This window comes from Neltuma alba, unplaced genomic scaffold, assembly GCF_004799145.2.
Source record: "Neltuma alba isolate B1F8T4 unplaced genomic scaffold, ASM479914v2 tig00006334_pilon, whole genome shotgun sequence".
NCBI classification, from domain to species: Eukaryota; Viridiplantae; Streptophyta; class Magnoliopsida; order Fabales; family Fabaceae; genus Neltuma; species Neltuma alba.
In genome coordinates this window covers 49253-70000 of record NW_021634432.1, presented here as the reverse complement: position 1 = coordinate 70000, position 20748 = coordinate 49253, and the positions used below count along the sequence as shown (strand labels likewise).

Below are 20748 nucleotides of genomic sequence, written 5' to 3'. Positions count from 1 at the left end.
TGGTTGTATATGTTAAATATTTTATCAAATGATGGTTTTAACTAATAAATATTATTAGTAAAGGTATTTTAGAGAAGACAATACATATTTATTACAAATAATTAATTTAATAATTTTTTTTAATCTAATCAAATTAATCAACTACTCTTATATTAAGGAATTAAAGGGTAGTATTAATAAATCTTTTTTATTTTCTTAATATGGTATATTATGTTTTGGATATATTTCCTGTTTGTTTAGCTTCGCTCCATCGAGGTGGAGGACGAGACGGTTCTGGAAGGGGGAAGCGGAGTCTGATAATCGTATAAATTTTTAAGAAGGGAGGGTTACGTGCAAATTCGTAGTTGTTCTGAAAATCGCTTTCTATTTCTTTCCCATCATCGGAATATAAATCCCTAGGCTGCAAAATGGTTGTGATCCAACCGGAAGAAACTGAGACTGAACGGAAAGTCGTGAATCCCTCTGAATCTGCAAAAACTGCAAAATCGTCAGCTTCCTCCCATGTCGATGACCATAAAGAAGCTTCCGATGGCTTTGAAACGGCCAGTGACACCGAGCTCGGAAGCGACGCAGAGGATACGCATAATGAACGGGGACAACAACATCAAGATCAGGAGGTGGGGATTCCTCCGGGCACTGAGTCTTCCGAAGAGGCATCACAGGACGAGGAATTGAAACAGGTTTGAGTTAGCGGCTTTGAGTGTATTCTTAATTGCGTTTTTGACATTTCCCTTTTTCGTGTGTGGTTGAAATTTTTGGTCATTACTGATTTGTTCAACTCTTTGAATCATATTGTTAACTAATGTGATAGTGCGGTACAAATTGTAGAATTGGTATTTCAGGACATATCCATATTGATGAGGTAATTTAAAATTACCAGGGCTATTAAATCTGAAAAGTTTTTGAATATCAAGCTGCTAAAGCTAATCTGTAATCATGTGATTATGGAAGACTTTGAGCTTGTTCATAGGTGTTACTGCATGGAGTATTTGACAATTAATATCATCCATGACCCTTTCTAATTTGTTGCTTGAGGTCAAAATTACAAACTGATGGGGAGGTAAGTGTTGGGATGCTAAAGCGGCTAAATTTGTTCCCGGGGAATGGTGCTGTTTAAGCTTGGTCTTTTGTGAATGTTAATTTGCCCGTATTTAATTTCATTAATTAATAACCGAATTAATTAACCAAAACTGATTGGCATAATGCATTTGCAATCAATAGCTGAATTTATGAACCATCAGTTATCTTCCGGTATTATTTTGCTGATGATTCAAGAATATCGTTTGGATGTTTTCTATGTCAAAGAAAAAACACTAACAGAGTGTTATTACTTTCTCTAGCAGAAAGCATTGGCTCAAGCGAATGATGCAAAATTAGAAGGAAATAAGCTATTTGGGGATGCACGATTTGAGGAGGCATTATCAAAGTATGAACTTGCTTTACAAATTGCCCCAGACATGCCTTCATCTGTTGAAGTACGCTCAATATGCCATTCAAATCGTGCTGTATGCTTTATGAAATTGGTACGTGCTTCTTTATCTTTTCAAATTATTGCAATCATGAGCACATTCTTGTATTATGCTCTTCCACGCGGTTTAAGTAAATGCAGTGCTCTTTATCTTGTTTCTTGACCTTGCTAATAATTGGACATCTTATACCAAGTAATGCCGTATCTTGTTTATTGGCCATCCTAAGTAACAAATAACTTCTGAACTATGAATTGATGTGCAAAGTTGGTTTTACTCCCATGCTCATCCGTGTCTGTGATCTGTTGAATGCTGGTTTAGAAGAGTAGGTATTAGGTATTATTTGACTGCTTATGCTATTGATGAAGATTTTTTGTTGTCTTGGATTTATTGAAGAAGTTTTTATTGAAAATTGAATGCTTTTTTGTGAAAACCTAACCTTGGAATTCATTACTCTATTTCTTTTATGTAAAGAGGATTTGGTATCTTCCATAGAATACAAATTTCAGAACGAAAATGTACATAATACATGGAAAGAGAATGTTAAGCAAGCAGCAATTCTGCCTCTCTCTGTGGATATCCAATGGGGGCAGTCTTCAAAAATACTGTATATTACATGGGAAATTAGATGGTTATTACTTAATTGGATCAGCATGAGTGAAGTCTAAACCATTTTTTTGAGTGGTCTGTTTAAGTAATATTCAGACCATAAGAGTGGAGACTAGATCACATCTGTGTTGATTAGAAGGGCTGTCTCACAAATTTGCATGTTTGTTTCAACTATGATATCTTAGTGTCACTCTTGTATTTAATCAAGTGTGATGCCACTTTCCTTTAAATTTTTGATTTGGCGATTTTAATTTAACACCTAGAAAATTGCCTCAGGGGAAATATGAGGACACAATCAAAGAGTGCACTAAGGCATTGGAACTCAATCCTGCATATCTGAAAGCTCTGGTGAGAAGAGGCGAGGCACATGAAAAACTTGAGCATTTTGAAGAGGCCATTGCTGGTGCGTTCAATTTTTTGTGTGATCTTATTGAATATTGTGGTGCTGTCCTTAATATATGCTTTAGCTCGCATTGTATTAGTATTTAATTGAAACACTAATGGGATACTAATCTACAGTTTTATTGCTTGTTGGACTTGATCTAACTCTTTGCCTTTAACAATTTTTTTCTTTGAATTGGCAGATATGAAAAAGATCATAGAAATTGATCCCTCAAATGATCAAGCTAGGAGAACCATCCGGAGATTGGAACCCCTGGCAGCAGAAAAGCGGGAAAAGATGAAGGAAGAAATGATCGGTAATTCTTTCTTTTCTTTTTTCCTTTCTTGTTTTTGATCTGTCGGGATGGAAAGCTTTTTGTTTTATGATGTTTGCTCTTATTTTATAGTTGAAATTTGTAATTTATTATGCAATATGACTTTCTGCAGCCTGTTCTCTTTCTTTCTCCTTCCGCAAAAATTGACATGGCATGATATCCATGGTCCCAAGGTATATTGGGAAGATGTTGCAACAGATAGATGGAAATATTTCTACTTATAATTAGGAGTTCCAAATTCTCATATACCTAATCAAAAAAGAATAAGAAAAGGAAAATAAGGAAAAAGAAACCAGACCTTTTTATGATATGATATGCTTGCTCTAACAATGGGATCTGTTCTTGCCTCTTGTCAAGATAATTTTCTAGCACTGCGGTGTGAATTGGCAGTTATAAGTGGTCTTGATGACTAATTTTAAACATCGTGCAAATTTATGGATCTACTGCGTAACTCATCTTACTCAACGCCTAAATGTGATCCTGAAGTCTTGCTCTTCAACGAACGCTCAGGATGTGTTATGTTTGTGTTCTTTGCGATGGACACTGGGCAAGCTTTTGTTGATTGAAATCCTGGGGGAGGAACTTTATGCAGATCTGGTCTTATGGGTGTTGGCCTAAACCTTTTGGATATCCAAAAAAAAAAAAACTAATTAGTTTAGTTGGCTGGTTTGGGTTAACCTTTTTTGGTCAAAGTTTGGGGTTAACCTTGGATACAAATGTGATGGCCTCGGATCCATTTTTCCTTTCTATAAGCTGACAATACATTGGTTGTCAAAAAAATTAGATAACAGGCCTTTTATCTGTTACATCTAAAGATCAGTATATAATTATACTAATGTAGTTACGTGGCATTTGTTTCAACATTATGTCATTCTGACCCTTTGCTAACACAATTTTGTCTTGGGGCAGGTAAGCTGAAAGACATGGGCAATTCTTTGTTGGGCCGCTTTGGGATGAGCGTTGACAACTTTAAAGCTGTTCAAGATCCGAACACTGGTTCCTATTCCATCTCATTCCAACGCTAAGCTTTTCTGAGCAATGAGCTGTAGAAGTTGCTGGCTTGAATATTGCAGTGGGGGGCTCTATTGGGCATGAGATCATTGGCACAATACAAATGTTAGCGAAGTGGGTGAACGTCACTTATATTTATATCTGCTTCGTTTGGGAATTGGTTGATTGATTTCTAAATTACGATGTCAAAGGATTGTCATGGATAAGTCTTTTACTCTCTTCTCTGACGTGCTATATTTCTCATGGTTTACGAGCACCTGAGTTTATTTTATGGAATGAATATTGAGAGTTCATAATGATATTTTTTTTTTCTTTTTTAAACAAGGGTTAAGTAGCATCTGAAATTCTGAAATATTCTTTCCACAGTTTCCAATATTCTAAACCAATTTTTGGTGCATCACTGTATATGTGTTTCTAGTAGCATAGGGAATTTTTAATGTATTTAACATCTTAAAAATATTTTTTTGAACTTCTAAATTTTGGGTGCTTCTTGTTATTGAGAAGAAATGCTTTCTAGACAAAATTGCATAAAATTTTTTTGGGATATGAAGTGTTATTTTAAAAGTATTTTAGGATATTAAATTAAATGCATAAAATTTAGTTTAAATAATTAGGGTGCTGAGTACAACTATTTTTAGGATGTTGGATATAACCATTTTTTAGGCTTTTAAATAACTACTTTACTTTCTGATAATTAAAATGATTTAATTTTAATGTTTTTCTCAAAATTTCACGGCAGCGCACGAGAGTTAAGGGTTGGTTTATGTTTAGTTTTTAGTGGCCTGAAGTTGATGTCTAGTTTAAATTACATACTAGTGTTTCATAAAATAAAAAGTTGCAAGTATAATTTGGAGGACAAGTTGAGTCTCCAAAGTAATTTCCAATGCTTTCCTTTATGTGCAGGCAACCTGAAGTCTGTCTCTCCGCGTTTTTTCTCCCTCGCAGAATAATTTGTTTTCATCTTGTAGCAAGGGAACTTGATATTCGTTGCTTCTAAATACTTGATATTCGTTGCTTCTAAATACTCAAACTCTAGCCCTCTGTCTTTCAAATTTCAACATAAAATATAAATTATAGTTATTTATTAAATTTGTTATATGCGTTCTTCCTCCAATGTTAAATGTGTAAATTAATTTTAAGTACCTAACTTTAACTAAGGAAAGATATTAAAATTATCTATAAATGAAAGAAACTTACAAACTTGCTTTTATTTAAATGCATGAATTTATAAAGCTAATTAATGCTTTAAAATTTTTTTAATATAATGTTACTAACATACTACCTTTGTTCTTTATTTTAAGAGCTTATTTGACTTTTAATTTGGTTCTAAATGTAAGATTTTAATTCACTTTGTCGTTTATATTTATTCATTTTTTTTTCAAAGTAGTCCTTATAGTAAGTACACATGTTAAATGTTTTATTAAATGGTAATGCTAGCTAATACACATGATTAGCAAGGATATTCTAGATAACACTTATTTATAACAAATAACTAATTTAACTAATTCTTTTAATATTTTCAAATTAGTCAATTAGGTCTTATATTAAGGATCGAAAGTGGTATAAAATTACATGTTTGTTTTAGGAAATGACCAATACATACAGAGGCAGTAACCGTATAATACACTCATGCATAAGTGATGCATGAAAAATATTATATCACCTAATGAAACTAACAGTATTCAGATTAAAAGTTTGAAAAGACACTTTATATAATTAAAGAATCAAATTGAACACTTGTATCTTGATCTTATTGATTTTTTGATAATCAATGTATTTTTCATATTCATATTCAAATATTTTTTAAATCAAATTTCATGGAGGTAATTAAGGTTCTTTACTGTTCTTTTTCAAGAATAATTTGTAGGACTAGACAAGAAGCAAGGTATAAAGTTGAGTCCCCAAAATAATTTATAAGGTCCTTTCCTTTATGTGCAGGCAAGCATTAGTCTTTCTTTTATGTGTCTGTCTTACCGATCATCTTCTTCCACATCTTACTACTGCCATTGTTACACTGAGATCTCATATTCATTGCCTCCTGCTTCTTAAACTTTCAGCATTCTCTGTTCTTCAAATTTCTTCCTCTGTTTCCTTGCAAGTTTCAGAAACAAATCATTCCAAATCATTTCCTTGTCTCTGTCATATCTGTTCACTCCTTGTTCCCAACTTTCTTTCTCTGTTTTCTTTTCCCTGCCAGACCTTGTTTCATTTTTCAAGTCAAACTTGTTTCCTTGCCGTCCACATAGAAGTTATTTTTCAAAAACCCAAAAAAAAAGGTCTGTTTTCTGCATCAAATTTGTTTTCTTGTCAATCATATACCCATAAAATTTTTTTAAAAAAATCGTTTGAATTTTTTTTCCCTTGCTGTTCATCTTCTGCATTATATTATAACAAGTCTGCTGCTTTTCATTGTGTTCGATCCTGTGTAAAAATCTCAAAAGAGAACCCAAAAAAAAAAAAAAAACTTTTGTGTCTTTGGAAGCGTCTTCTTCTTGTCGTGGACAATCTGATATTGATTGCTTCCCATTTCTCAAACCTTTTACCAGCACTCTCTGTTTTTCAAACCTGTTCTTCTACTCTTTCCTTCAAGTTTCTGAAGAAATCATTCAAAACCAAACATTCATTTCCTAAAAAGTCCTGACTTCTAATTCTTGTGTTGTATCTTCCATATATCTATTCACTCCTTCCTCTTCCCAGCTTTCAGATCAAACTTATTTCGCTGTTTTCCACATACAAGCTACTTTTCAAAAAAAAAAAAAAAATCATTTTCCTGCGTCAGCTTTGTTGTTTTCTTGTCAATCATCTGCCTAAAAATATTTGGAAAAAAAAAATCCCCTTCAAAGGTTGTCTTTTTTCTTCCTCTTAAGTTCACATATAAAATTGTTTTTTCTCCCCAAAAAAAAAAAAAAAGACAAAGCCTGTTCTTGTGCATTGTGATCAATCTCGCATACAAGTCTCAAAAAAAAAAAAAAAAAAAGAAGACAGACAGAGTCTTTGCCTTTGAGACTTTGGAAGTGTCTACTTCATATTCAAGGGATCTGAAAGCTGTGCTGATCAATAGTGTTGCTGGTAAATTCTGCCTCTTGATAGTTATAAGTTTTTAGATAAAATAACTAAAATAATTAATAATAAATGCTATGAATTGAAACAACTTAATCTGTTTCTTCTCGATTACAGAACTTCCTTAGACCTCAAGCTAGAAAGGACAACCACAGCTCGCCTCTCATCCACTTTGGGTAAGGTATGCGTATGTGATAATTAATTACTCTTAATCAGATCCCTTTGATTTTTGTTTATCAAGTATTCATAGTTTTATTTTATATTAATAAGATTTTTGTAGTTTCTTTTTACCATAATCTTATAGTTTTACATGTAGTGTTTTTAATCTACTATGAGGACATGATGAAAAGGAAAATAAAAAAACTCCAAGGACATGATTAAAATAAGATGAAATTCTAATAACATGATAAAAAGGAAAAAAAACGGTTACTTTGTAACTTGTGAAATTATACAAACTTGTAATTAGTTTTTTTTATAAATATATACTTCCTTTTTATTATTTCCCTTAGTATTGCTTTTATTGTTGTTGTTACTATAGATATAGATGTCACTTCTTATTATCTTTATAGCAAGTCATCTCCTTCGGCTGTAGTCTTTGTGGTTATGGAGTTTCTCACTGGGTCGTAAGTTACAATATAATATATTCATTTAGACTATTCATGTATGAGTTGAAGTATGGTGAAAAGTTTTTAATTAATTGCTCTTACACTTTTATTTTATATCTTTTCTTTATTAAAATTTTATAATCTTATTTCTCTAATTTTTTAAATCAAAGTCGTTAAAATTTTTTCTCCTCTCACATTTCTCCCATACTAGACATAGAGTAAATATGACTATGAGAGACGGAAGGATTAAATTTAGGCCTAACTAAATATGGTAATATGAGTTGGGTCATCGGGTCTAATCTGCCAACTAGCTAAAGATACAGGTTTATGTTTGCAAAACAGGAGCCTGTTTTAACGTACACTTTTTTAATCTACCTCGGCAACCCATGGATTGGCTTCATTTTTTATTTAAATAAAATTTTATTTTACATTTTATAAAAAAATTTCCTATCTTGTAATTAATTTGAATATAGTCCAATTTTATGTTAGCAACTATATCTTTGATTTCTCATTTTCTTTACTGATTTATCATGTTTATATTAATATTATAATTATGTAAAATTGTGATGACAAAAGAATAAATATATAAAATAGATTATATGTTTATACTTATAAGTTTTGGAGTTAGTTTAACTACATAGCTTCCTGGAAAGAACAACTTAAATTTAGCCTATAAAAAGTTATAATTTAATTTTTAAAATTAAAATAGAATATTTTAAAATGTAAGAGAATTTTAAAAAAGGGCAGGTTCGTAGGTTTGGGGTGGCAAAAGTTGAGTCCAATCCACACTTGGCAACCCCTGGCCCACTACGAACCTCCCAGCAAACTTTGTGTTGCCCTTTTTTCCCACCTCGATCCTAATTTTATTTTGGGTCAATTGTTTAGGCCTTATTGAAGCAGCATATCATATGTTCTTGGGGGTTTAAGCCCCTTCGAATGTTTGACAAATTCAGTGTGGGCTAATATTTTGGCCCAAAAGCAGTGTGGGCTGATAGTACACTTCTGGTTCCATTTCTTTCTTGCATGTCCATGTTTTCTGCTATCTAAAAAAGGGAGGTAATACGAGTCAACCCGCGGGTTGCGGGTTGATCTGTGATAGGTTGGACTCATATGAATTAGGTTAGAAAGTGTTGTTTGAAGGCGAGTTGGCTGAATAAGGTGGGTTGGCCCGCAAACCCGCCAACAATTATTTTACTTTTTTTTTTTAAAATTTTTTTTATCCTTTAATATTTTTTTATTCAATATCCAAAAAAATATAAAGATACCTTTATTTTTTGTTAAAATATTTAATTTAAAGTATCAAATAAATTATATAGGTATTTTTTTAGATAGGATATAATATATAATAATATAGTTATAATAATTTTAAAAATTTTTAAAAATAAAAAAAATTGGAGGTCAGCTCGCGGGTTGCGGACCTGGCTGTGCGGGTTCAAAAGATTTGTTTAAGGCTGATTGATAGGTTGGACTCTTGGGTTTAACCTATATTACCAGCTCTACTCATTCATTGGAGACCAAAAAAAAAGGGAGAATTAGAGAGAAGGACCAATAGGGAAAGATATTTAAGGGAGAGGACCATAAAAATTAAAATTATTTAAAAGGACCAAATATTCAAATATAAATTTAAAAATACTACATTAGTTCTATTCAAGCCTCCTACATTTTCTCCTATATTTTGTCCTGTATTTTATTTCAAAACAAATGTGAATTAATAAATTTCACTAAATTAAACATGGTTTCTCTCAAAATTTACAACTTACATAAAAATCAATTAAAAAAAAACTCAAACATCGTTCAATCATGTAAAAATTAAGGTTCTATTTTCTTTATCAAAAGTTAAAATTTTCTTTATAAAACCATCACAGACTTTCATTGAAAATAAAAGTTATATAATTTTATTAAAATTTAGATTATTGTATAATTTATTATATAAATAAATTTAAAAATTTAAAGAAAATGATTTCATTAAATTTCTTAACACTAAATGTATTTTTTATTTTAAAATCTGATATAAATCTCTTATAAAATAAAAATTATAAGTAATAAAAATTTTCTTTGGATTTTTTAAAACCATGTATATAATAAATTATATAATAATCTAAATTTTAATAAAATTATATCATTTTTGTTTTCAATTTTAAAAATAAATTAATTTTTATAAGGAAAATAAAAATTTAATTTTTACATAAATAAACAATGTTTGCATATTTTTTTAAATTGATTTAACGTAGGTTGAAAACTTTGAGAGAAATCAGGTTTAATTTAGTAAAATTTGTTGATTCGCATTAGGTTAAAAATAAATTATAGGAGGGAATATAGGAGAAAACGTAGGAGGTTTGGATAGGGACAATGTGATATTTTTAAATTTATGTTTCAATATTTGGTCCTTATAAACAATTTTAATTTTTATGGTCCTCTACCATAAATATCACTCGCTATTGGTCTTTTTCTCTAATTACAAGGAGGAAAAGAAAAGCCCATGATGCCTTTCTTTGTTGTTTTTCTGGGCCGATCATGTATACAATTCAAAGCAAGTTGGAAACGTTGAGCAAGAAGAGATGGAAGCAGAGACATAAATACTACTGATCATACTGCGTTTTATTAGTTAAAGTCGAGCAATTGTATACGTAGATGTGCGTCGTTTGGGTATGCGCCCCTATTTTATTTAAGGGGGTGGGATACTCGTGACTTCTATTTATTTTAGCACTAAATTTCTTAACATTTTATTCAGGAAGAAAAGAATGGAAGTTCTCACTGCTATTGCTGGAAAAATAGCAGAGTTAACTGTGATACCCATTGGTAGGCAAGTGGGATATTTATTATCTTACAAAGGAAATTACAAGGAGCTGGAGGATAAAATTGAGGAGTTGAGGTCAACAAAACTTCGCATAGAGCATCGTGTTGACGAAGAAAGAAGGAATGGAAAAGAGATTGAAGTTGATGTAGTAAGTTGGCAAGAAAGAGTTGATGAGACCTTGAAAGAAGTCGAGAAGCTTCGTGAAGATCAAACTCATACTAGTGTACGGTGTTGGAAATTGTCTTTTCCTAATTTGATATCACGACATCAAGTTGGTAGAAAAGCAAAGAAAATGACATTCACCATTGCTGAACTGAAGGAAAAGGGGACGTTTGATCGTGGAATTGGGCATGTTCCTGCTCCTGGCAAAGGAAGCTTAATTTTTGCTACTCCAGGCAATGAAAAGCTTGACTCAAGAAACTCAGTGAAGGAGCAGGTTATTTTGGCTCTAATCGATCCAAAAGTAAGCAAAGTTGGAATTTATGGGTGGGGTGGAGTGGGGAAGACCACTCTAGCTAAAGAAGTTGCCAAACATGTTAAGGATGACAGGCTGTTTGATGTGGTGGCTATGGCAACTGTATCCCAAACTTTGGATGTTGAAAGAGTTCAAGATGAGATTGCATATCAATTAGGCTTCCACTTGGATGAGAAGACCTCCATTGGAAGAGCTGACCGCCTATGTGCAAGGATAAAATTGGAGAAAAATATCCTTATCATACTAGATGACTTGTGGGAGGAAATTGATTTGGACAAGCTGGGAATTCCTCCTGAGCAAGATCTTAAGGGTGGAAAATTTTCATTGACTTCTAAACGTTTAGATATGCCACAGAAGAATGAAACTTATCAGGGTTGCAAATTATTGTTCACTTCTAGACGTTTAGATATTTTACAAAAGAATGAGACTCAAAAGAACTTTGTTGTTGAGGAATTGAATAATGCAGAATCAAGGAGTTTGTTTGAAGATATAGTTGGTGATGCTATTAAAGATGCACATTTGCAAAAGATAGCCACCCAAGTGGTTGAAAGATGTGCAGGTCTGCCTGTTATGATAGTCTCAATTGCAAAGTCATTAAAACATAATAAGAATATTCATTATTGGAAAGCTGCCTTGAACAACTTAAAGAGAGTTGATAATGGGGACATGTATGGGACTGTTTTTTCAGCCTTTGAATTTACTTACAATCGATTGGAAGATGATCAAATGAAGAAAGTATTCTTGCTTTGTGGTGTACATGGACGACCCATGGTCGTCCGTGACTTGTTGAAATATGTAATTGGTTTGGGTATTTTGAAGTACATAGATACCCTTGAAGAGGCAAGAAACGAACTATATAAAATAATTGATCACTTGAAGGCATCTTGTTTGTTAATTGAGGATGATGCAAGTGAGAGCAATGTGATTAAAATGCATGACCTTGTTAGCGAAGTAGCTGTTTCAATTGCTCGTAAGAATGAATATGTTTTTGTGCTGAGAAATGGCAGGATGCAAGATTGGCCAAGCAGGGGATTTCTTGAAAGGTGTACTCAAATAATCTTAGAAAATTTTTTTATCCAAGAGCTTCCTCAAAAATTAGAGTGCCCTAATTTGAAGTTTTTTCACTTACAATACCCTGATAATTGCACTCTGGAAATTCCAGAATCCTTTTTTGAGGGAATGAGAAACCTTGAAACATTAGATTTGACAGGCTTGGTGATGTCTTCATTACCTAAATCTCTTGGTTCCTTGACCAAACTTAAAACATTATGTTTGGATGATTGCACTCTAAAACATATGGCCGGAATAGGTGATTTAATAAATCTAGAAGTTCTTAGTCTCATTAAATCATTCATAGAGGAGTTGCCGAGCGAAGTACAACAGCTGTCTCGTCTGAGAATGTTGGATCTGAGCAATTCTATAATTAAGACTATCCCACCCAATATTTTGTCCAATTTGACTAAAATAGAGGAACTCTATATGGGCAACGCCTCAATTAAGTGGGAGGAGGAAAGTTCAACTAAACAAAAAAGTGCTAGTCTTGTTGAGCTTAGGTGTTTGACAAGTCTGACTGCTTTAGAAATTCAAGTTCGTGAATTTTGGATGTTGTCGAGGGACATGATGTTTAACAAGTTAGAAAGATATAAGGTTGTCATTGGAGATAAATGGGAATGGTCAAGCAACAAAAGGATCTCAAGGTTGATAAAGCTAAAGCTTGACACTAGCATTCATTTAGAACATGGAATTAAATCATTGATTAAACGAGCAGAAGATTTGTACTTAGATGAAGTCAAAGGAATTTCGGATGTGCTTTTTAATTTGAATGGTGAAGGATTTCCGCTACTAAAGCATCTCCATATCCAAAATAATGGCCAACTTCAACATATTATCAACACAACAAAGAGGGATGAAACTCATGTTTTATTTCCAGAATTGGAGACGTTGATAGGTCACAATCTAAAAAACTTAATGAAGATATGTCATGGCCCACTTCCTGTTAATTCCTTTGGCAAAGTAACAGTCATCAAAGTTCAAAGTTGTGATAAACTAACATTTCTCTTCTCTGTTATAATGGTGAAAGCACTCTCTCACCTCATTGAGCTCCAGGTTTCGAAATGTAGTTCAATGAAGAGGAGAATGATGATGGTGGAATAACTAGTGATAACAAGATTGAGCTTCATTCACTACACTCTTTGAGTCTCTGTCATTTACCAGTCATTCATAATTTCTGCTCAAACGACTTGACATCTTTTGTGACAGCGACATCATTGTTTGATGGCATTAAGGTATGTTTTTTTTTTATTTGTTTTATAATTCTCTTATTTGCAATTTAAAAATTAAATGACTGAATCATAAGTGAGTACTATCACAATAATCATGCATGGTAATTTTGAAACGAACTTGAATGTGTGTGTACATAAATCTAAAAGTAGAATGTCAGATTATTGATATTTTTTGGATAAACTATATTTTATAAAATGACTAATGAGGTGCAATGTATATAAATTTTTAATCATATAAATTACTCACCGTTTCATTGAATTTATCAACATCTGTTGTGATGCTCACAAAATTTTATTGTGCATATTTTTTGAGAAAACCAAAATTTTGCCCCACAAATTTGTTTTATTGCATGTTTCTTCTAAAACCATTGACGGGTGACCAGTTTGTTAGTACTAGAAGTCTAGAACTAGTGAGGCACTGAGGCATTAAAAAATTATTATCAACATTTTAATAATTATTAACTTAACTATGATTATATCTTTTATGAAATAAATTTGATTATTTTAATAATATTTTCCTGTAACAATTTACAAGTCCATCTCCGTTATTTACAAGCAATACATTATTTACAACTTATGTCTTAATTTGGCCGCTTCTTTTTCTGCAATTTATATCTTTAAATTACAATTCTTTGGCTGTTTACATTTTTTATTTTTATTTTCAAAGAAAGCTTCTTAATATGTTTGGCTATTTAATTTAGATTTATAATGTTTTAATTAGTGTCACAGTAATAAACTAATACTCTTTGACCCAAAAAAAAAACTAATACTCAAGCGTTGTCTTGGCCGACATGCATGATCTGAATCTGAAGCTTGTTCAACAAATCCTTTTCCTACTTGTTTAAATGATACTCCCTCCGCCCCCTTTCTATAAAAAACAATTTCTTTCATAATATTATTTTTAAATATAAAAACAAATTATTTTGTCTAAAATTTTAAATTGGTCTTTTCACTTTTACCCTTATTAAATGTATGCCGCTTATTGTAAAAAACTTTCACTAATTATCTCTCATATATATTCTTTACAAATAAAGATGTAATTAGAAAAATATGCATATATCTTACACATTTCTTGTTTTTAACTAAATTTAATTAACATTTTAAACTGTGTAATTTTAGTAGTTGTTTCTTATAATAAACGACTTATAGAGTAATTTTGTAAAAATGCATTTACTTATAAAACATATTTATATTATACCGCATTTTAAAATTAATTTCTACAGAGTGCAAATTTTTCAATTCCAAACAGTCAACTTGCAACATTGGAAAAACCTATAAAAGTACACATTTTAAAGATTTTGCAAGAAATTTATGCGGTAGAAATAGCAAACAGTCATAAATTTTAAAGAAATAATTTGTAGAATAGGGGATAAAAGTTTTAAATGAATTTGTAAAATTTGAATATGAAAAAAAAATAGGTTGGGTGATGAACTACAAAGTTTTATCTTTAAATAGCAGATGTAGACTTGAAAATTATTATAGAGAAATATATTCAAATAAAAGTATTTTAATAAAATATTATTGAAATATTAATAACTTGTAATGTGGTACTGGTGATAACAGTCCGATTGGTCTTCCAATCAACAGCTAAAGGTACGGTTAAGATGGACAAATTAGAAATATTACAAGTCATAAAAATGATACTCAAACTCTCTTAGACTTATTTATAATTTATTAGATTCACGATACCAAATTATCAATGTCTTAGTTTGGATAAATGGTCATCTTTCCATTTTTTTCATAGAAAAAAAATAAAAAAAGTTGAAAATTACGAAATTTCAAATCAAATTTGGTAACAACACTTTATTTGATGCTGACAATATTAAATTTGTAAATAAAAATAAATTTTTGTTAACATTTCTTATTTGAAATTTAGTAGTTTTTAGTTTTTTTTGGTCATTTTTCCTTTTTTCATATTTACCAAGTTGAAAATAAATTATTTTTTTTTTTCACAGGTTCGTTTTTCTAGTTTGGAGACCCTGAAGTTGAGTTCAATCAAAATGGAAAAAATTTGGGATGATGATTACCTTTCTGCAGTGAATTGGGTTCACAATTTGGCTAACTTGATAGTTGAGGATTGCAGAGGCCTCAAGTATCTATTCTCATCTTCTGTGATTGGAAGTCTTTTAAAACTTAAACACCTTGAAATAAGCAAATGTGAGATGATGGAGGAGATCATTGCTCCGAGCGGCATTATTTCACAAGAGGTATTACGATTAGAGTTGAAATAAATGCGAAGTAGATAACATCAAACATTTGCCCTTGTGTGGTTCCGTTCAATATCATTCAGATATAATGTTGGTTCTTTTGAATTTGTAAATCGTGCTTTGTATCACAGGTCAGGTTCACAAAATTGGAGACGATGGCAGTTAAAGACATGGAAAGCTTGAAGAAAGTATGGCACTTTCAATTTGATAGGTTAAAGAGTTTGGAGGTAAGCAATTGTGGGAAACTTGCGAAAATTTTCCCATCTGATATGCAGGGGACTTTTGGAAGCCTTGAGACATTGAAGGTCACCGATTGTGGTTCAGTGGAAAAGATATTCGAATTAACTGCCAAAGAAATCCGTAATGAAGAGGAAACAACGACACAACAAGTCTCACAATTGAAGAAACTCCATCTGCTTCACTTGCCAAAGCTGAAACAGATTTGGAGTAAAGATGCTCAAGAAAGCCTTTGTTTCCACAACCTGCAACTTGTGTGGGTTGAAGACTGTGAAAACTTGGAATACCTTTTTCCATTCTACATTGCAATGCAAGCTACTCAACTTGAAGATGTTACCATAATATATGCAGAGAGAATGAAACGAATTATTTCAGACAAAGAAGGCCCCATGTATGGTCCAGTCAAATTTGAATTTAATCACTTGACCTCTTTGGTACTTTCGCTGTTATCTGAACTTGAGGGACTTTTTCCTGGAAAATATAGTATACTATGTCCATTATTAAGGGAATTGGATGTCCACGCTTGTTGGAAGTTGAAGCTCTTCAAGACTCAAAGTACAGGTGGACCAGACAGAGTTTTTGATAGTAAACTACAAATTTCAACACAGCAACCTCTTTTCACACTTGAAGAGGTATAGGAATGAACATAAAAAAATGTCTTAATTTATCTAGGCACCATAAATATCTCAATGCATGCACTGTTTCATAATAATTTTTCATTTCCAAAAAATTAATTAGATTTGATTATGCATACTGTTCATCACTTGTTTACTACCTCACTCTTATATCTGTTTTTTATCATAAACTTCAAATCTCAATGCAGCAGCCTCTCTTCACTCTTGAAGAGGTATAGGAATGATTATAAAAAAATCTTAATTTATTTAGAAATAATAAATACCTTAATGCATGCATTGTTTAGCAATCATTTTTTAATTCAAAAACATAATCAGGTTTAATTATGCGTGTTATTCCTCACTACCGTATCTGTTTATGTTGCTCTGGACAAAATATTTGATCAACGCTTTTTACCTATATTGTATACAGGTGATTTGCAACTTGGAGAGGTTGGCCATAAATAGTGAGGATGCAAGCATGATATTACAGGGGAAACTTTCAGAGAAACACTTCACCAAACTCAAATATCTTACTTTGACAAGTTTTGAAGATGTCAACACTACTTTTCCCTATTGGTTTCTCCAAAACATCAGTCTCGATTGGCTACGAGTTGAATATAGTTCCTTCAAGGAGATATTCCAAGAAGAAATAACGACAGATGACAGAAAAAAATTTAAGATCAGAACGCGACTTAAAGCATTGTCACTCAATGAATTGCATGATCTCCAGCATATATGTAAAGAAGGATTTCAATTAGACCCAGTTCTTGAGGTACTTGAAACCTTATATGTGGATCAATGTTCCAAATTGAAACACTTGGTGCCTTCCTCCGTAACTTTTAGTCAGTTGACATATTTGGAGGTGGAAAATTGCAATGGATTGATTCACTTGATTACCTCATCAACCGCAAGAAGTTTGGTCAAATTAAGACTAATGAAAATAATGAACTGCAATTCACTTGAGCAAATTGTGGCGGCAGAAGAGAAGGAGGGGTCTGAAGATGAAATTGCATTCAGCAGCTTACAAATTTTGGAGCTTGAGTGTCTGCCAATGATCAAAAGGTTTTGCTCTAGTAATTGTGTGCTGAACCTTCCATTGTTGGTGAATGTTGTTGTTAAGCAATGCCCAAGAATGAGGATCTTCTCTGATGGAGACACAAGCACCCCAATGCTTCATGGGATACTGTCAAAGAAAGAAGATGAAAAGATGTATTGGGAAGGTGACATAAACAGAACAGTAAACAAGATGTTTGTGGATATGGTACGTTTTGAATTTGACTAGAAAATTTCTGATAGACAAGAGGAAGAAGATCATTCTCTACATATAATTACAAACTTTTTCTGACTTACAGTGGCAAAATTTTACGGACAAACATTTAAAAAAGCCTTATGTTTAGTTTTCTTTATTTATGCCTTTATTTCTTTCTACTGACCCTGCACCTCAATTTTTGCAGGTGGCATTCCATAGTTTTGAACATTTAGAGCTGTCTCAGTTTGCTGAGTTAAGAGAATTGTGGCACAACCGTGTTCAGCCAGAAGCGTATGGCAACTTGAAAAGCCTTGTAGTGCAGAAATGTGATTTTTTATCCAATGTGCTTCTACCTTCAAATTTGGTGCAAGCACTATCCAACTTAGAAGAGCTTCAAGTAAGTGAATGTGATTCATTAGAAACTGTGTTTGATTTAACCAACATGGATCGAAAGGAAGTCTTTGTTAAGGAGACCATTCCACTGAAGAGAATAACTTTCTCTAGTCTACTTAAGCTCAAACACATATGGAAACAGAACTTCCAAGAAACTGTCAGTTTTAGAGAAACAACAGAAGGTCATATCCAGCATCACCATCCAGCATGTTCCATTCAAGAGGTATGATATGAGACTTGCTGCTTAACTATAGTTTGCGTTATGTTTTGAACATATGTAGCATAGGTTTAATATTTATTTTTATCATATTTACTCAATTAAAAAAAAAGGGGCAGATTCAGACGATCCAATAAAAATATGATAATATAGTGTTAGCCACAAGGATTTGGTGTGTGTATGTGTGTGAGAAATAATAATTGTACGTTTTTTCTAGTGCTGAATTCATTGCCTCGTTTCGTAGCCTTGGTTCCTTCTAAGTTCTTCCTAGCCTTAATGCTTCTATATGCAGTATATATGCTTTTGTTTCTTTTTTCCCCCCATATTGTATTCATAAATATTCTGTTTTGATTCATGTGAGATGGAAAAAAAAGTAAAAAATATTGCTCAAATTTTATTTAAGACACGCATATTAAATAAAAACTTTTATTTGTTTTAATTTGGCTAAACTATATGTTTCTCCTTTATGTTTACATTAGGTTTTTTTTGGTCTCTTAAGTTTATAAAATGCATTTGTAGTTCAACAATCTTAACGCCATTAGTTTTAGGATTAAGGTACAAATTTGCTCTAAAGATTTTCTTTCTGGTGAGTTTTTTTGTATTTAAATTTGTCCCAAAAGTTTAAAATTGTAATAATATTACTACCTATAGTTAAAAATGTTAACGATCACATCACTATTTTAACGGTCAACGTTAATGTTGTAATAAAAAGGGGTAATATTCTACTATTTGAAACTTTTAAGGCAAATTTATACCTAAAAAAACTTGTGAGTATATCACAATCTTGAGTAAAAACTTGCAGGAAAATTTACACGTTAACCCTTTATTTAATTTAACGGAAAATGCTGATCCATCAATAAATGTTGATCCATCAAACTTAAGTGAAGACTGTAAAATTAAATGTTGACAGAACATACCTACATTTTAATATTTTTAATCTAATATTTTTATTTCAAAAACAATTAATATTTTTAAATTAAAATAAAAATAAAAATAAATGAGGCAAAAATTTAATATTTTATGTTGGAAAACATAATATTTTTATGGTTTTTGGCTGGTTAATTTTAATTTAAATATAAAAATATTACTTTTTGACAATATACAATAATATTATATTAAAAACATTAAAATCCTGGCATTTTTGTTGGTGTTTAATTATGTAGTCATCGCTTAGTTTAATGAATCAACACTTTCCATTAAGTGAAACTAAAGATGTTAAGATTGAGGGATTAAAAATACACTTTGTAAACTTAAAAGACTATAATAAAACACGTTGAGAGGTTCTTTGAGGAATTGGTGTGTCCTTGGTGGCCAGATTAGGGAATGAAGCTGCAGATCACATGGCAGCTTGTGCTATGGGAGGTATGGTACCAAATGGATGGCTGAGTTGGCCACCATCCTCCTTGTTGACCTTTCTGCAGAAAGAACTCCGTGGTGCTGAACTGTCTTCGGTTGCTGATGTGGGAGAAAGAATAGGAATTGGTTGTGCTGCTGCTTTTTCCGTGTCTTGGCCGTTGCCTGCTGTGTGATTTTTCTTTGGTTGGTTGTGTTGGTTTTGTTTTTTGGTTAATATGTTGCCTTTGCTTTATTCTTTTCTTTTCTATCTTGTTAGTTCTTTTGGTGTTTGTAAGCCTTTTTACTTGATTCTGAAATAAAAATATAGCACTATTCAGCTCAAAAAAAAAAAAAAAGAGAATAAAACATGGTATAAATATAAAACGCCAAACATATACTTTAGCCACTAATTTTTAAAGACTTCCTAGACAATCGGAACCTTTTTTTTTTACGCCAGAATAATTGAAGCTTGCTAAACAAGGGAGATTTATAAATCATAACAATCTTGCTGCGCGTTGTTGTACATATTTTAAGATTTTAAGATTTAATTTCTTGATTCATCATTCGCAGGTCAAGTTAGTATTACTGAATTATCACAATTGGTCATGTTTCATGACATATCATGTCTTGACTTGCCTTATTCAAATAAATGGCAGGTACGTTTTCCCAATTTGCAGCTTGTGTGTGTTGAACACTGTGAGACCGTGGAATACCTTTTTCCACTCTCCATTGCAATGCAAGCTACTCGACTTGAACGTATTACCATAAAGTATGCAGGGAGGATGAAAGTAATTGTTTCACGCAAAGAAGGCCTCATGGACAGTCCTATTAAATTTGAGTTTAATCACTTGACCTCATTGGTGCTTTGGCGTTTATATGAACTGGAGGGATTTTTTGCTGGAAGTCATAGTGTACGATGTCCAGTATTAAGCGAATTAGATGTCCGCCTTTGTGTAAAATTGAAGCTCTTCAAGACTCAAAGTACAAGTGGCCAAGAAAGACTCTTTGACATCTCAATGCAGCAGTCTCTTTTCACACTTGAAGAGGTATAGCAATAATTATTAGGAAAAAAAAACTTAATTTGTTCGGACACCATAAATATATCTCAATGCATGCCCCGTTTCATGATAATTTTCTATATGGTGCAAAAAAAAAATCAGGTTTGATTATTTATGCTATTCATCATTTTCTTCCTGCCTCACTATTTTATTTCTTTTATGTTGCTGTGTACAAAATAGTTGATCAACGATTTCTATCTATGCTGAACATAGGTGATTTGCAACTTGGAGAGCTTGGCACTAAATAGTGAGGATGCAAGCTTGATATTACGAGGGCAATTTTCAGGCGAACAATTCAGCAAACTCAAATTTCTTTGTTTGGTAAACTTTTATGATGACCATATTATTTTTCCGTACTGGTTTCTCCAACACATCACCACTCTTGATGGGCTACTTGTTGAAGGGAGTTCTTTCAAG

General features: G+C 32.2%; 3 protein-coding genes across 4 annotated transcripts; all 3 read left to right on the top strand.

Annotated features, from left to right (window-relative positions):
- Nucleotides 1-260: 260 nt before the first annotated feature.
- On the top strand, nt 261-4029 carry LOC114750141 (tetratricopeptide repeat protein 1). Of its 2 annotated transcripts, none has more exons than XM_028938685.1 (5): nt 261-680; nt 1344-1523; nt 2352-2478; nt 2660-2773; nt 3701-4029. In XM_028938685.1, exons 1-5 carry the CDS (start codon nt 408-410, stop codon nt 3814-3816), a joined length of 810 nt encoding a protein of 269 aa, XP_028794518.1. In that variant the 5' UTR covers nt 261-407; the 3' UTR covers nt 3817-4029. The 2 variants fall into 2 exon arrangements, with proteins under 2 accessions (XP_028794518.1, XP_028794516.1); XM_028938683.1 differs by having other exon boundaries at nt 1341-1523.
- A 6179-nt stretch (nt 4030-10208) lies between these two features.
- On the top strand, nt 10209-12893 carry LOC114750148 (disease resistance protein At4g27190-like). Its single transcript, XM_028938695.1, has one exon. The coding sequence runs from the start codon at nt 10209-10211 to the stop codon at nt 12891-12893; it is 2685 nt and encodes an 894-aa protein (XP_028794528.1).
- Nucleotides 12894-15021: 2128 nt separating this feature from the next.
- LOC114750147 (uncharacterized) lies at nt 15022-20325 on the top strand. Its single transcript, XM_028938694.1, has 7 exons — nt 15022-15228; nt 15360-16097; nt 16510-17340; nt 17534-17944; nt 18458-18524; nt 19259-19461; nt 19930-20325. Exons 1-7 carry the CDS (start codon nt 15022-15024, stop codon nt 20323-20325), a joined length of 2853 nt encoding a protein of 950 aa, XP_028794527.1.
- Nucleotides 20326-20748: the final 423 nt, after the last annotated feature.

Excerpts from the sequence above, each read along its gene's own strand:
- LOC114750147 (XM_028938694.1), top strand. The coding sequence starts at position 15,022 with ATGGAAAAAATTTGGGATGATGATTACCTTTCTGCAGTGAATTGGGTT. Across the intron at positions 17,945-18,457 it reads CAGCATGTTCCATTCAAGAG|TTCAACAATCTTAACGCCAT; the intron begins GTATGATATGAG and ends ATGCATTTGTAG. Across the intron at positions 18,525-19,258 it reads CTCTAAAGATTTTCTTTCTG|GGAATGAAGCTGCAGATCAC; the intron begins GTGAGTTTTTTT and ends TGGCCAGATTAG.
- LOC114750148 (XM_028938695.1), top strand. The coding sequence starts at position 10,209 with ATGGAAGTTCTCACTGCTATTGCTGGAAAAATAGCAGAGTTAACTGTG.
- LOC114750141 (XM_028938683.1), top strand. The coding sequence starts at position 408 with ATGGTTGTGATCCAACCGGAAGAAACTGAGACTGAACGGAAAGTCGTG. Across the intron at positions 681-1,340 it reads AGGACGAGGAATTGAAACAG|CAGAAAGCATTGGCTCAAGC; the intron begins GTTTGAGTTAGC and ends TACTTTCTCTAG. Across the intron at positions 2,479-2,659 it reads TTTTGAAGAGGCCATTGCTG|ATATGAAAAAGATCATAGAA; the intron begins GTGCGTTCAATT and ends TTGAATTGGCAG.